At 35.1% G+C, this 16558-nt stretch overlaps 2 protein-coding genes across 3 annotated transcripts; one reads left to right on the top strand and one right to left on the bottom strand.

The window, feature by feature from the left end:
• Window positions 1-1175: 1175 nt before the first annotated feature.
• On the bottom strand, window positions 1176-13139 carry dytn (dystrotelin). Its single transcript, XM_056266800.1, has 14 exons — window positions 13080-13139; window positions 12710-12781; window positions 12417-12615; window positions 12250-12335; window positions 12032-12132; window positions 11875-11946; window positions 10561-10724; window positions 10173-10284; window positions 9809-9921; window positions 8867-9008; window positions 4693-4766; window positions 4421-4571; window positions 2798-3275; window positions 1176-1680 (listed from the first exon to the last, which is right to left on the bottom strand). Exons 1-14 carry the CDS (start codon window positions 13096-13098, stop codon window positions 1577-1579), a joined length of 1887 nt encoding a protein of 628 aa, XP_056122775.1. The 5' UTR covers window positions 13099-13139; the 3' UTR covers window positions 1176-1576.
• Window positions 13140-13478: 339 nt separating this feature from the next.
• Window positions 13479-16151, top strand: casp20 (caspase 20, apoptosis-related cysteine peptidase). 2 transcript variants are annotated; one of them, XM_056266853.1, is made up of 5 exons: window positions 13479-13514; window positions 14164-14501; window positions 14585-14690; window positions 15290-15788; window positions 15969-16151. In XM_056266853.1, the coding sequence occupies exons 2-5, from the start codon at window positions 14187-14189 to the stop codon at window positions 16099-16101; spliced, it is 1053 nt and encodes a 350-aa protein (XP_056122828.1). In that variant the 5' UTR covers window positions 13479-13514; window positions 14164-14186; the 3' UTR covers window positions 16102-16151. The 2 variants fall into 2 exon arrangements, with proteins under 2 accessions (XP_056122828.1, XP_056122829.1); XM_056266854.1 differs by having other exon boundaries at window positions 14164-14486; window positions 15969-16149.
• Window positions 16152-16558: the final 407 nt, after the last annotated feature.

Genomic DNA, 16558 nt, shown 5'->3' with positions numbered 1-16558 from the left:
TAAAAGTTCTTGGTTTTTTTCCCCTGGAAACAAGATAGTTTCCAGCTCCGAAACTTACAGGATATTCTTTTATTACAATGACCTTTTATATATCAAAAGCTCAAGGAAAAGTTGATTTCTCAATTCATGACCCCTTTAATTCTAATGCCTGATATGTGATGTGTGATTTCTAATATATGTAATGATTCATGTTAAGTGTAATATTCTTTGTCTATGTGTCAGTAAATCAAACCAGTTACTAAATGGTCAACTTCACATTGTTTCTCTTAGTAGGATGAAAATAATCTGTTATTAAACTGTGATTAAATATAGAAATTGACCCTCTACAATCCCTGGAGCTGTCAATCAATCAGCACGAATTTATCAGTGACTGGACTCTTGACAAAACTCCAGTTATAATCAACGAATCTCTTATTTACATTGTGTTTGTACTGTTAGTTATGTTGAAATGCTTTTGTTAGTGTGTGCTGAAATCGAGTTACAATGACGAGATCACTGTATTCATGCTCTCGACATGTCTGATCGGCTACAATGGTCATCAGTGCAACCTTTCATGCCACAATCTAAATATAATGCCATAGATCTAAATATAATGCTATAATCGACACTTTTCTTGATTAGTTAACCTTGAGAGCTGTAATAGTAAAAATGAGCTAAAAGAGGTTCCACATATACTTGGCTATTTCATATGCAAAGATGTTAGCCAATCACAACAGTGGGCGTTACCACTGCAGTCTCACAGCAGACACGCCCCTTAAAACAGAGCCAAATCAGAGGACTTGGAAAATTCCCTTTATTTTTAAATTATGACTGTGTTTGATGTAAAAATCATATAGTAACATTATAAGTACACCCCAGGAACCAAAACAAAAACAATGCAGTTCATGACCTTTAAAATAAATAAAAAACACACAGAGATTGTGTATTGCATAACATAAGAATATAAAAAATTTACTGTGTATTAAATGCACAATATTAAAATGGATAATGTTTATGTGTTGTCCAACAAACTAAACATATTATGAAGACATTATTTAAATAAATAAAAAAGATCCAAAATGTCTAGTATTAAAAGTCAATTAAAAAACAGCATATATAAATCACACATTAACTAGATATGAATGATAATTTATTGACATGGGCTATAATTAAGGGTCAGCCAGCCATTATCTTAAAGAAACCCAGACAGACCCAAATGCAAAGTGAACGCTTCTGTATTAGACGTTATACACTGTTGCCCTTGACAACAGATGTTATGCCAATAATTTGACCACTGAATTGCAATGGACCAGTCAAAATCAAATATTCATGTAGGAACAAGAATATAATAGCCTTATCAGTATCATCCAGAATGTCAATACTGGTGCCTCTCAATGTCTCATTTAGATTACCAATATAAATAGTGAAGTAAATTTTGAAAAAGAGTTGCAACCTCTATTTATATTGCATTAAATTGTGAATTGAGCTGGTAAATTTGAATGTATCATGAGCCTTGTGATGGGATGAGACTTACAAAATTGGCTTGTACTGGTTGGAAATGAGGGAAAGTTTATTTGCAACCCATGATTGGCTGCCATCATGCCAAACCGGTGGTCCTCACGGAAGTGACTAAATGAGAAACGGTGTCTCGGACTCCCTCTGCTGCCGTCATTAGCATTTCCTTCTGTAGAAAGACAGACCCTGATGGAGAGAAAACAAAAAACAGCACAAACACATTTATATTTACTACTTAATCTATTCTGCTCACCAAGGCTCCATTTATTTAATCAAAAATACAGTGAAAATAGTACTATTGTAAAATATTTTTACAAATTAAAAAAACTGTTTTCTATTTGAATATATATATTAAAATATAATTTATTCCTGTGATGAATTTTCAGCATCATAACAACAGCCTTCAGTGTCACATGATCCTTCAGAAAAATCATTCTAATACTGATTTGGTGCTCAAGAAACATTTATTATTATTATTAGCAATGTTGCAATCAGTTCATAGAAACTTCAATGAACAGCATTTATTTGCATTATTAAATCAATGAATTAAAAGATTTATAAAATAGAAATCTTTTGTAACATTATAAATGTAATTGTTAATAATGTAATGTAATTATAATTACATTATAATTGTAACACAATTAATGCATCCTTGATGAATGAAAGTATTCATTTCTCTCTTTTCTTTTCTTTTTTTAAATCTTACCGCAAATGTTTGAATGGTCTCATTGTTTCGTCAAAAATGGTAAGCAGCAAAAACTGTTTTCAACATTGATAATAATAATTTAAAAATGTTTCTTGAGCAGCAGATCAGCATATTAGATGATTTCTGAAGGATCATGTGACACTGAAGACTGGATAAATGATACTGAACATATACTTTTACTTATTTGTGCAATTATTAATAATGGTTCTTATTATCAATGTTGAAAACAGGGTTTGCTGCTAAATATTTGTATGGAAACTTTGATACATTTTCTTCAGGATTCTTTGATGAAAAGAAAGTTCAAAAGAACAGGATTTATTTTAAATAAAAATATTATAAATGTCTTTACTGTGACTAGAATCAATTTAATGCGCCCTTGCTTAATAAAAGTATTAATTTATATATTTTTGAAATATTTTTTTTCTTACCTCAAAAATTTTAAATGGCAGTGTATCCATGGTTTCCACTAACATATTAAGCAGCACAACAGTTTTGACAATAATTCATGTTTTTTGAGCACAAAACCAGCATATTAGAATCATTTCTAGGATCATAGGACAACAAAGTTGCAAGCATAATAAAAATGACTGCACAAACCTGTGGTTGTATATAGAGAAAGCTCATTTCTAAGTTGCTGTACAAGCTCACAAAGTTCCTCCTCGTCATCCATCTGTGAGTCGTCTGAGCCTGAATGCTCTTCCAGTGCTAAATCAGACATGGACTGATGGAATAAAGAAAGATCCTGTCTTTCAGGTAGTTCCTCCTCCTGTTCCTCCTGTAGCCCCTCCTCCTCAAAGTCCTCTTGCTGCCCCGAAGCTGTCTGGACGTCCTGGTTCAAAACACTATCTGTGTCATCCAGATTCGTAGAGATGTCTTCTGATACCTCATAAAGAGTCTCCTCCTCCACTTCTATTCCTCCTTCTCTCCCCTTCTCAATCTCCTCTTCTCCACTGGAGCTGTCATGAGGTGGTTGTGTCCAGTCTTTCTCACTAATGATGTCATCATGTTCTGGTTGAAGGTCTGAATGGGAATGAAAGTCAATTCTCGGTTCATCTCTGTCCCTACGACTCAACACCTGTGACAATGACAACAAACCACATTTAAAGAACTTGTTTTACATTCATGTTTTAAATAAAAATATTGCCCCCTACTGAAGTCCATTTGGATTGCACAACTAATAAACTTAATGTGATATTTGTCAGTCATACATAAATGAAACGGGTAAGGTTCTGCACTCAAAAGATCATGGCATAGTTTGTTATTAACCGTTTGCCTCTATTTAATTTGATTTAAATCATAAAATCGTATTGTCAAATGCATTTTTTTAAAATATTATATTAGAATAAGCATTTATCTGTTTATCATTGTGAAAACAACTAAATGTATTCAGTTAAAAAGTATGAACATGGTTAAAATATGGCAGGCTGTTAAAAAAGCAATATTCAATGTTAAAATGTATGAGATTAACATTGGAATTATTGATGATAAATACTGTATATAAACAGGTTATTGTGTATTTAAAACACATTCCGTTTTTAGAAATCCCACCTTTGTCTTATCTGTTTCATCTATGACTAACAAATATGCATCACATTAAAGTCGGCAAGAAATGGAAGATGCGTTCATATTTCCTTCCCTATCGTGAGGTATATCCAAGTGAAACTGCTTCTTGAACAAGAAAAAAATTTAGGGTGGGACATGATTTTGTCCATCGGCATTGATTTGATCATTATCATTGGCTATTACACTGTAAAAAAAAAAAAGTTGCCTTAACTTTTTAAGTACAATCAACTTGGATGTCAAATTACATTAAACTGACTTAAAAAATGTGTTGAATTTTGTATAACTTATTAAAAAAAAGTTGAACGTTGCTTAACTTATTTTGATGAGTTGAGCAATGCAAAACCATTTCATAACTTATTGATCATATTTTTTTTAGATATTAGAATCTTATTTGAGTGAAAGGTTGTTCCACCCTCATGCTGAAAAACGTCATCAGAAAAGAAGAGATATTTAAAACAAATGATGTGCACGGATACATCATTTATAATAAATACTGCAATATTCCATCAAAATAATAATCGCTAATATTGATTTCATGATGACTTTCAAGTTTATTAGTTAAACCTGTGCAATTCAAATGGATGGAAATTTTATATGCAATTCAAATACATATATCTTATATTTAGGCCTAAATGCCCTCCTTATGCCGCTTCTCACATGTCTGACTCTGTCCAGTTCGTCCTCCAGATGCTGATTATTTTGGTTGAGCGTCTCCATCATGGTCTTCAGCTCAGTGCATTTGTCCTCCAGTGAATCATGCTCTGACTGGGCTGCAACTCTCCACACCTGAAACTCTTTCTCCAGGAGCCTGAACACAAAAATGCAGTTATTTAACATGAACATACACACGTTCAAACACATGCACACACGGCACACAAGACTGTCTTTTCTTTTCTATACTCAAAGATTTACTTTGAAAAAAGGCCCACCATTTATCTCTCTGCAGATCCCTCATGGCCTTCTGGGTAACACTGAGGTCTTTTTGGAGATCAGTTGTGTCTCTCTATAACATCATAAACATAAAAAGTTATTCACAGGGTAGTCATTTAGCATTATGACGATCTCCAAAGTGCAACGAGCATTTTCTTCCCTATTGTGATGGATGAGTGAAACAGCTTCTAGAACGAGAAAAAAAAATGTAGAGCGGGATTTTGATTTTGTCGTTTAATGTTGTCGTTTACTATTGGTGTGTACTACTATTGGTGTTCACTCGCTTCACTATAAATTGTGTTCACAAGCAGTAAGTTGCTGGCTGCAGTTCACTTTATGGCCACCAGTGTCTCTAATAACAAGGCTTTCTGAATTCTATTAAAGCTGGATAGATTACCCAGAAATTCTGTCATTAATTACTCACCCTCATGTCATTCCAAACCCATAAGACTTTCGTTCATCTTCGGAACACAAATGAAGATCTTTTTGATGAAATCTGAGAACTTTCTATCCCTCCAAAGACAGCTACGCAACTGACACTTTGACGCTTCAAAAAGTTTATAAAGAAATCGTAAAACTAATCCATATGAATTGAAACGTTTTACAGAGACACGATCAATTTATATAATGAACGGATTGAATTTAGGCTTTAATTCACATGTAAACATTGATCAGTGAATATGTTGTTCATGATGTTGTTAATGTTGTTGTTTTTTCAAGATCTCGACTTGAGTGGTTTCTTCTTGCTTTTTCTCAGGTAACAAAGACTATTTCAAAGTGATAATACAGTATTGGTATGGAGTTTTTTTTTTTTTTTTTATGTTCGATTAACTTCAAAATATGAGGAAAATATTTTTACAAAATTTAAATATGAGGGTAGAACAAAATACTAAACTTGATTAAGGTATTTATCTGACAATTTATTTGGCAAAAAAGGCAGGTACATTTTTTATTTTTGCTATGCAAAAAAGAAAAAGAAAAAACTCACAGGAAAAAGCATACACTAACTACAACATAATCCGTTTTTAATATTTCGTTGGATCTCTCTTGTTTTTGCATGTGTTCATAATTTCTTTGTAGGCCTACTTGGCTGATCTTGATCAACGGCTTATTTTTCCACCTGAGATTGCCACCACTAACCTACGACCAGATATTGTTTTGTGGTCTGGATCTGCACGCATTGTTCAACTGATAGAGTTAACAGTGCCATGGGAGGATGCGGTAGATGAGGCATATGAGAGGAAGAAACTGCGGTATGCTCATCTGGCCACTGAAGCAGAACAGCGAGGATGGAGAGTCCAGGTTTATCCAGTGGAAGTGGGTTGTCGAGGTTTTGTGGCACACTTTACAACCCGGTTCCTCAGAGACGTCGGATTCAGCGGCCAAGAGTTGCGTCGCACAGTAAAGAACTTATCTGAAGCAGCAGAAAGGAGCAGCAACTGGCTGTGGTTGAGACGGAAAGATTCTAGCTGGCTGTGTGCAGGCCGCCACGCTACGGTTTCGTAAAATTCTTGAAAAACTTGAAGAGTCTGTTGGTTTATTTGTATAGGTTGTATAGTATTTACAGTCATTACGTTCCTGTGGATATTGCGTGAATGACGGGTGGTTGGGCAGATATTGTGTTTTGCGGTAGGTGGTATGCCATACGGAACCGTTGTCCACTGAAACTGCATTAACGCACCAATGGGGCTCGACAGCCTTAGTCAAACGGGTTGGCGCGTATGGTCGGGTTGCGGCGAGATTGTGAGATTGTGGATAGGTCTCAGCAGCAGGAGGGATGTAGAGGTCAGTAAGCTGGGCTGAGTTGAGTGGGGGACGGAGGGGGGTGACTCTGGGATGCCAGAGTCACCGTCGAGCCCTCTTGAGGTGTCGTGGGCTAGTCGACGAAACACTGAGGACGGAAGGTGCCCACTTAAAGACCCTAGAGATGTCCCCTACTCGGCTCAATCCAGACGGTTGTCGTGCTGGTCCTGTAGTTGCAGCCGTCGCGTGTGCTGACGCGCCAAGTACACTACAGCCAGAGCCGGACAGTAACGGAGTACATTTACTTGAGTACAGTATTTAAGTACAATTTTGAGGGATCTGTACTTTACTCGAGTATCATTTTTGGGGAGTACTCATGACTTTACTCAAGTACATTTGAGAGGCAAATATTGTACTCTTTACTCCAATACATTTCTATCCATAACCGTGAGTACCAGAGTAAAAAAAAAAGGAAAATCTCGGAAACCTTCAATTTGTTGTTTCCCTCTCAAACGTGATTGGATTGTGCAGGTGCCACTGATTGGGACAGCCTATCAGCAATCACTTTCAGCTTTCCGCCAAAGTCAACTCCATGGTCAGATTTTATATTACACATTAATGTAAGCCAAGCATTTGGTTTGATGTTCTTGAGTATGTGGTGTGTTTAACACAGTCAGGTTCAAATGTGGCAGTGGCGTAGCCACGAGGGATTTCTGATTTCTTAAAAAAAAAAACTTTAGGAGGCAAAATATATTTTTACTGATTATGTGAATTACACTGCGCAAACCAAAGTAGGCTACTACCCAGCGAATGAAGAAGGGTTGGCGCTCAGTCTCCACAGTACATAAAATATTAATTTTGTTTTATTTTATTTTTCAGGTTTGCATTTATGAGGAAAAAACAATGTTATGGACGTGTTCTCCGTTACGGACGTGATCGCTCTGAAAGCGGCATAAAAAATGCTTTAAAACTTTCACAGAGACATCAAACAGAAAATACAAAACCTTTCTTTAACCTGAATTTCGTTTTGCATTAATTGTATCTTAATTTTAATCAATGTTTCATCAACCAATTGCCTGGGTTTAAAAAATAAGAAGTAAATAGCAGACGATAGATAAGAAATGGAGGCGCCGGCACGTGAACTGGATCTCGTCTCATAAATGAACCGAAACTCAGTGTATAAGGTAGCCTACTTGCCTCTCACAGATATGTCTACTTTTAAACAGAAAAATTCAAAACGAAAGAAACAGACTACAGACTGTTCTCTGCTTATGTAATCTGTATGAAATGTAAATTTCTCTCTGGCGCGTTCACTATTGAAGATCGCGAGTCAGCATCGTCAACTTTCTTTCGTCAAAGAAAACACTTGTTTATTAACAAGTGTTTATTAATAAACAATTAAAATATCTCCTTGCTATATTTTACATATTCATAATCATTCCTTTTGCCGGTTCTTTGTGACAGTTTTTAGGTGTTTTATTGGCAGCGCCACCCTTACATGTGGTGTGTGTGTGTTGTCCCCGCATTTAAAGATGGGACCCCCCAAAAATTAAATTAAATTAAATAAAGCAACATGGTAAAAAGATGAAAATGACTTGATTTTACTTTCAATTCCTTTTACATTCTCCAAGGTATTAACATTAACATTTTTCATAACTCCATGTAGGACGTTTCTGTGCATAAATGTAAGCACTGTGGCAGTAGATTACTAATGCAATATTTAGAAAATCTACTCTCGTACTCTTGATACTCAAGTACTTTTAAAAACAAGTACTTTAGTACTTTTACTTAAGTAGACATCTGACTGTAGTACTTTTACTTGTACTTGAGTAAAATTTAGCAAGGGGTATCTGTACTTTTACTCAAGTAACAAAGCTCTGTACTCTGTCCGCCTCTGACTACAGCTGTTAACGCCGGACAGAAGGGGAGTCACACCACCATATGGAAAGAAGCGTAAATGGATGGAGAAGCATAGTTTACTGTAAAGCTACGTCTTAGTGTTGCTTATCTTGGTGAAAGCCGAGTACAAATCAGCATGAAGTTTTAACATCTACTCTCGTGTAATGGAAATCAGTCAAACGAAGGGTCTGAACTGCGTCCACACAATTTGGTATGTTTCATTGCATTATCACAAATAAAAAAAAAGGACTCCAAGCACAACTATGCAATATGCTTACAAAATCCTTAATATTTTGTTTTTTATTTAATTTCAATAATAATTAATTAAATGTAATAATAATTTTTAACATATTTAAATAAATGGTGGTCAATTTTCCTAGGCCGGAAATCCCTTTTGGCCACTGAATACAACTTTTGTTGAAATCACAAGAAAAAAAGATTTTATAAAAGCCTAAATATTTTATTTATATATTATGTGTATTTTTGCAATGCTTTATTGGAATGGGAGGTCACTCGTTGCAGGTAAGTTACCTGAGGAATCTCTATCTCTTCCGTCTGCAGGGCTTTAGACTCTGCTGTAACCGCAGCAGGGGTGGCACTGGCAGTCAGACTTGTTTCAGGAGCATTATGCATGTCTGGGTCTTCCACAAACTGCAGCACTGGAGAGGGGGCACTGCAGACACACACACACACACGCGTGTTACAGGTATAGAAAGTATTCTATACGTTTAATATACAGAATTACACAAAAAAGTACAAATGTACCTGTAGTGACTGTCTGTATATGTGTGCATCTTCCCCTTTAAATTTCTTAATTTCCGTCTTTGGACCTCCTTATCTTTCAGCATTGAGTTTGCATGCATGCGAGAGGTAGGTTTCTAATAAGCTCTGATTAATCTAATTACATTTTTTCCTTAAAAATCACTTTTATACTTACATTCCTCTTCTAAATCATATTTAAGAGATTATTTTCCATGTATGTTTGTATATTTTCATGTTTCCGCTTTAAGTTTGATTAATTTGCTGTAATCTGTGAATTCGAAGCACGTAATTGCAGTGCACTTGACATTCATTTCATAGAAATGTTGAGGGTGAAGCCAAACATAGTATAAGACTTTTATCTTAAAGATAAAATGTTATCTCTTGACTCTTTATCAGGAGTGTATTTTTGTCATTCATGTTGTTAAGTTTTTATTTTATTGATTTACTCCTGTTCCCCTCTTCTCCTTTCTGCATTGTGTTTGCATGGGAGAGAAATGTTGAGGGCGAAGGTTATACGACTGTATAAAACTGTTTTATCTCTTTATCAGAGAGTGAACTAAGAGATGAACCAGTTGCCGTCCATCTGTTTATTCAATCCAGAGAAAACACACATCGCAGACAACAACCATTTACATATTCTGTTAAACATGTATCATTCACAGTTTAAAGGTTTGATTTCTTTCCAACACAAAAAACACAGAACATCTATACCTGGACCCTGTTCTCAGGGCTCTCTTCATCTCTGCTTCTCTCCGGGTGTGTCGAGGCACCAAAGCATGTCGAGCGCTGGAGGCCAGTGATGCTATTGACTCCTTCCATGATGGCTGAACAAACCATAACACATTATATAAGGCATAATTAAAAGAGTATGTGTTATTTAAACTATATTTTGGTCGATTCTGATATAATTGATAAATGCCTAAAAATTCTAAAATATTTTGTCTAAATAAATGAAAAATAAAACAATAAAAACTAAAATCAATTATTTGAATTACTCACAGTAAATTAAGGCATTAAACGGACATCCCTAGTTAATACATGCACAGTATGTAAAACATTATGCTTGGTAGTACACCTGAGTGCAATATTCCAGTACAGGATGGGATGGCTTGTGTTTCCGGGTGCGTCTCTCAGTCAGAAAGCAGCTTTGGCAGAGGTGTACATTCAGGCATTTCAGACAGCGATACCTATGAGACGGTCATACCAGGTCACCAGGTGTGGTATTTTATCTGGAATTTGTTTTAATTTTATTTTTATATTTTCAGTTTTAATTTGAGTTGCATTTTTTGTCATTTTGTCTTTTTTTTTTAGTATTACTATTTAGGTTTCATTTATTTTGTTTAATTTTTTGTTTTAGTAAAGGATAATAACCCTGAAACATAAACATTGCAACCAGAGCTGTGGGCCAGTAAACCAGTTTCAAACCTTGCAAGGATGTATAGCACTAATATTATAAAACCCACCTGAGGCCAGTGATAGGAAAGGCTTTACAGACATGGCAGTGGACTCTGTGTTGTACGGCCTCACTCACTGAAATCCTGTAGAGAGTGGACAGCCATAACAGCAGACGGGGTTCTGACTGTAGCCAGCCAATAAAATGCTCTTCAGTCACTTCTGCTCTGATTACCTGAGAGAAAGAGAAAAAAATCTGATTTTCTGAAAATCTAAAACTGGAGGCTGTTTACATGAGTGTGAGTGACATACAATGTAGCTGGTATAGCTTAGTGGTTACAAATCTGGGCTGGCAACTAAGGGCTACCTTAAAATACTTGTACATACAAGGGAACATGTATAGCCTATTGTAAGTTGCTTTGAATGAAAGAAATCTGCTCAACAGGTTTTTGTTGCCACAGCTTAGCAAATAGGATGGTCCTCTTGTGAGGGACCACCTTTCTAAAATAAAGGCATTATATATTTACATATATTCTGTGTATACAGTCAAACCAAAATTTATTCAGACACCTTCAACATTTCTCACATCATCACAGTTTATTCACTATAGTTTAGGAAATGGTAATACAATATGACAAGAAGAACTCAGAGTTATCAAATCAGTGGATATTTCACTGGTTTTGGCCATCCTTTTGTTAGACTGTCTCACAAATGAATTAGGTTGAATAGCTGTCAGCTGTTAAATTTAAGTACACAATACCAATTTAGGTCAACCAATTACCAATCAATGCAAAATTTTGTTCAGTCTGTGATGTAAAAAGGTTGCATTAGAAATTAAAGTAAAAAACAAAACAAACAAAAAACAAGCAAAACATGTTCAGGTCAAAGTGTCAAAAAAATATCAAAAATTATATCTGGTGTCTTAATAATTTTTGGTTTGATACACACACACACACACACACACATATATATATATATATATATATATATATATATATTGTGGTCAGAATTAATGGCACCCCTGGTAAATATGATTAAAAAATGGCTGTAAAAAATAAATCTGCATTGTTTATCCTTTTGATCTTTCATTAAAAAAAAATAGCAAAAATCGAACCTTTCATTGAAGTAAAATAATTGAAAGTGCGGGGGAAATCACATTATGAAATAAATGTTTTCTCCAAAACACAATACCACAAATATTGGCAGCCCTGGAATTTTTTATGAGTAAAATATCTCTAAAGTATATTCCCATTAATATTTACCTTTTTTTTAGCACACCAGGCTGACAAGGAACATGAAATGTTATATATATACATATATATATATATATATGTGTGTGTGTGTGTGTGTGTGTGTGTGTTATATGTTAGGAGAATGTACAATACCCCTTTGAAGCAGGAGGACACTGCAGTTTCAGCATGGCCAAACACATGGTTTTCTTGAACCACTGCTGGAACCTTAACCAGACGTTTTAATTTAGAAATTTGTTGTATTTGTTAGAAGTGGCTCTTATTAATTGGATCAAACTATTGCTTTTCTCACCTGGCTGAGGTCTTCCAGCAGGACTCTGAGTGCACTTCGACTGATGGAGCCCCTGTTGCTCTCCTGATTCCCACTGTAGCTCTCAGCAAGTCGGAACAGAGCTGCAGAGACACAAGCACAGACCCTGAACACTTAACTAAGATCCTAAACATGAATACATTCTGAAAGCTAGACAGAATCATAATAAGTGATAAAAATCAAGTGAATGTAGAACAGACCCTTCTGTTTAGCTGAGAGAGTGTCTCCACAGAGGGCGATCAGCGCGGCCTCCACAGACCTGAGCAGAATAACCCCGGTTTGCTCTCTAAAAGAAAACAAGGTTAAATCACACATGCATAAATACAAAAATAGACTATATAATGTTGAATCAGTAGTCACCCCTCACCTGTCAAACAGTTTAAAGAGAAGTCTGGTGGTTTGATCTGTGGCTTCAGGTACTGCCTGACCAGGAAGTTCATGTGAAAGGCTCTGGAATAGCTCTTCTAGAAGCTGCTGTACATCTTCTTGAGCAAGACTTATCATTGATTCCCCAGAACATAAAGTACGTAAAACTGGGCGCAAATCCTGCAGTGACACGAGGTGCACTGGTGTTTGAAAAAGATATATTAAGTGTGTGAGATTATATATTGTTATATAAAAGCATTCTACTGCATTCACAAAGAAAATTGAAAAACTTACTCTGACATAGTTTTTGTAATGAGCGAAGCTTTAGAGCAGCTCGATATACTGCCGGACGAACCTCATTCAGACCTTTTGTGGGAGAAATACATTATTCATTTTTTTTTTTTTTTTTTTTTTTTTTTTACAAATTGATGGTATTTTTATCAATAAATGTAGGCAATGTTCAATATATTATTGCATCGGCCTGGATACCCAGAGAATGAGATTCGATTGTAAACACGCACAATATATATATATAGCCTATAATAATTAATAAATAAATACATTATTATGTACAGGTCCTATTCAGCGTTATTTATTATTCTTAATACACAGACATTTTCTGCCATTTTCATCCTGAATTAACGTAAACAGGGACCAAACTTACCAATGCTATCCACATCCATAACAGTTCACTCTTCAATAAAACCCTGGTTATGGAGACAAACAAATTAAAATGTCAATGACCATCTATACCATATTCCTTTTTATTTTCTTTGAGAGAATTTTTTTAGAAATTAATAGATTACCTAGCATGGAAAGTAGGCTAGCAGGCTAACTAGTTTCAGCACAAAAAAGTAACCTGTGCCCCACAAAAACTGAATACAAAATACAACTTCTCATACAAAATGTAGCTTGACTTCCTGTGGCTGGCTATCAATATTTAGTCAAAGGTTAGTTAAAGGGTAGTACATTTTTATTGATTATTCACATAGGTCGACCCAACAGAAGACTAGGCAACCCAGAATATCTGGCAACCTCACCCTCATTCATCCTTTCGCGCCTTCGAGTTCTGCGAGGGAAACTCTCATCTGACAGGAAGGTCGGTGTTTTATAACAAATACCTTCAAACGTCTATGCTAATATATCATATTGCAAATTAGATAGATCGATGTTTGGATTTGTACGTTTTGTATTTATGTGATGTAGCTAAGTAGTGCAAATAAATACCTGAAGCTACAGTATTAGCCTACCCTGTTGTAATAAAGGGAAAATGAAAGCAAAGCAAATAGGAAGCACATTTATTTTATTCGGCTCGTCATATAATCTTCAACCGAACGATTTAATATTAAAGTTATAAACACGTTATTATAGCAATTGTCAAATAAGTATTATATTTAGCATATTTATATCGAACTATAGATTAATCTATTTAAAACATATAATAGTGAACTTTTTGCTCACCTGTAGCTACGCTGTAACATGAAATTGTTTCCTTGTGAACAACAAGTCCTTTTTAAACTTGCATGCACAAGCTGCCACTTGCCTGGTTTGTGTTACTTATTGTTAATAATGTATGAACAGAGGTTTTATTTCACTTTGTCCATGTCTGAGCTATTGGCCATTATTAGGTTATTGACTCTTAATTTTGTATTTTTGTATAGCATGTTTCTTTGCTTTGAAGTGAATATGAACAATTTACTGTAGGCTTATTCAAGATCATAAACTAACATCTATGTTCTTCTCTCCAGTTCATCAGTGTTGATTTTGTAAAATGGACAAAAAATCTCTTCAGAGAATTGTCAAACATAAAGTCTTCCTCATAGAGACTTTATCTGCAGAGGCCGAATTCATCTTGCAGAATGTGCAACAGGAAAATCTTATTACTCGACGTGAATACATGAACCTCACTGATATTCATGAAAGACAGAAGAGAGTCATCAACCTACTTGACAAACTCATGGGAAAGGGGGAGGAAACTTGTCGCAAGTTCATAGACCTTTTAAGACAGGATAGTATTTTGGAAAATTGTCCAACATTAAAGGATCATGCCATTTTTGATGCTCCAGTACAGGTGACGTCAATACAGGTGATGCTATATTCAAATTAATGTAAATGCTGCACTCAATATGTTCTGTACCACTGATGTGTATATATGTGCTTTTATTTCAGGTCTCTCAATACAAAATATCACAAATTCCACGTGGTATCTGCGTAATCATCAATAATGTAAATTTTACAACCATGAATGGAAGAAGCGGATCAGATGAGGACCAAAGTTTGTCTTTTAAACATTTTTGCATTCTATTTAGGTATTTAGCATTAGATATTTTGGTAACAATTTATTTTACAGTGTCCTTGTTACACGTTACATGTCGTTACTATCGTACTAACTATACATTATGCATGATTACATGCAACTAACCATATACCAAACCTTTATCGTAAACCTACAAGTATCTGTTGTTAATTAATATTACTCAGTACTTAAATGTATAAAGTGTAACCACTATTTTAAGTTATACCATGGTGGTCTGTCTAAATACTTGATTCTGATTGGCTGAAAGGTGTGCAGTAAAACGTTTTTGATGCCGCAAATATCAATAACAGCTTTAAATTGTCAATGCCAGGAAAAGACCATGGTATGAGCAGGATTATCTACACTTATTGTGTAAAGGAAACTATAAGAAAATAATTCGGAAAATAATTATTTAATTTGTTTTAATAATTCTAAATATTTATAGACTTATACATTTATAAATATTTTTTTTTATTTTCATTAAATTATAATATTTATTTGACCATTTTTATAAATATTATTTATTTATAATGTTTTATATCGATGAATGTATTGAGTTGCTTATTTTCTCTCTCCAGAGTATCTTGACAAAGTTTTCCGCTGGCTGGGGTTTAAGGTGGTGGTGCACAGAAATAAAACTGCAGATGAAATGAAGAATCTCCTCACAGACCTGGGTAAAACAGTAGATGGAGACTGCTTTGTATGCTGTGTCCTCTCCCATGGCAAAAAAGAAGGAGTCTGTGGAACCGATGGTGGTGTTGTTTCTGTTGATGAAATACGGGAGCCTTTCAATGGCATTTACTGCCGAAGCCTAGCCGGCAAGCCCAAACTGTTTTTTATACAGGCATGTCGTGGGGGACAAAATCAACATGGTGTGAAAGTCCAAGCGGATGCTCCAGAAGATGGAGAGTCAGAGATGGATGTGGATGGTGATGATTTTGATATCACAATCCCAGCTGACACGGATTTCCTCATTGCCAGGTCAACCACTGACGGTCACTATTCTTATAGAAAATCAGAAGAGGGCTCCTGGTTTATTCAGTCACTCTGCCGAAACCTAGAGAATCATTGTCCACTGTAAGTTTAACAAAGATTTCATGCAGCAGTTTTATGTTCATTATGAACATTTGAGTATACAAAGTAGAGAAAATGATAAAGGAAAATAATGTGTACTGAAATCGATAACATTCACAAAATCAGAACTATATATACTATCAAAATATATATACATATTTATTGATTTTTTTTTGTCCCCAGGGGTACAGACATCCAGACGATCCTGCTTTGTGTGAATAATGACGTTAGCAGTCAGGGGATCAAATGCAAACAAATGCCTGTCCATGAAGTCGCCATGAGGAAGAAACTGATCCTGCAGCCAGTGAACCACTGAACCACTGAAAGCTCCTACATATGTCATGCCAAGATGGCTGAATATGTCTTTTTTATATATTAATATGGGATAATTTATGAGAATCCCCCCCAAAAATATACAGCATGTTTACTTTACTCTTCCATGTTCTTAAAGGACTTATAAAAAATCAGGGCCAAAACTGTTTACTTAAAGGGAATCAACAGCCATTTGAGATCAATTTGTTTTTCCAGGTGTAATATTTTTTTTTTTATATATATATATATAAACAGTGGTTAATTGTTGTATTTTTGCAGATATGTTTTTTTTTTACACATTTCTTTTATACAAAATGTTTCTACTTTTCTATATACACTAATTTCTGTACCCTATACTGTATAAATACACTCATTTAATTATTTTATAATAAATATTTTAAAATGGTGTATTACTGCATGCAAAATTGGAAGGCAATTTAATGTATACCTGCAATACACAT

Source organism: Rhinichthys klamathensis, unplaced genomic scaffold (genome assembly GCF_029890125.1).
Source record: "Rhinichthys klamathensis goyatoka isolate OS25496 unplaced genomic scaffold, OSU_Roscu_1.1 h1tg000254l_1, whole genome shotgun sequence".
Lineage (NCBI taxonomy): Eukaryota > Metazoa > Chordata > Actinopteri > Cypriniformes > Leuciscidae > Rhinichthys > Rhinichthys klamathensis.
Note: the sequence above shows the minus strand (reverse complement) of the source record. Positions and strands in the feature narration are given on the sequence as shown.

What these genes read in the sequence shown, in the direction of transcription:
- dytn (XM_056266800.1), bottom strand. An exon ending in TGCTGGAAGACCTCAGCCAG is followed by an intron (nt 11,947 to 12,031) that starts GTGAGAAAAGCA and finishes CGTCTGGTTAAG; the next exon opens with GTTCCAGCAGTGGTTCAAGA. An exon ending in TTTCCTATCACTGGCCTCAG is followed by an intron (nt 10,285 to 10,560) that starts GTGGGTTTTATA and finishes ACCGTCTCATAG; the next exon opens with GTATCGCTGTCTGAAATGCC.
- casp20 (XM_056266853.1), top strand. Translation starts at nt 14,187, where the DNA reads ATGGACAAAAAATCTCTTCAGAGAATTGTCAAACATAAAGTCTTCCTC. An exon ending in TACAGGTGACGTCAATACAG is followed by an intron (nt 14,502 to 14,584) that starts GTGATGCTATAT and finishes CTTTTATTTCAG; the next exon opens with GTCTCTCAATACAAAATATC. An exon ending in CGGATCAGATGAGGACCAAA is followed by an intron (nt 14,691 to 15,289) that starts GTTTGTCTTTTA and finishes TTCTCTCTCCAG; the next exon opens with AGTATCTTGACAAAGTTTTC.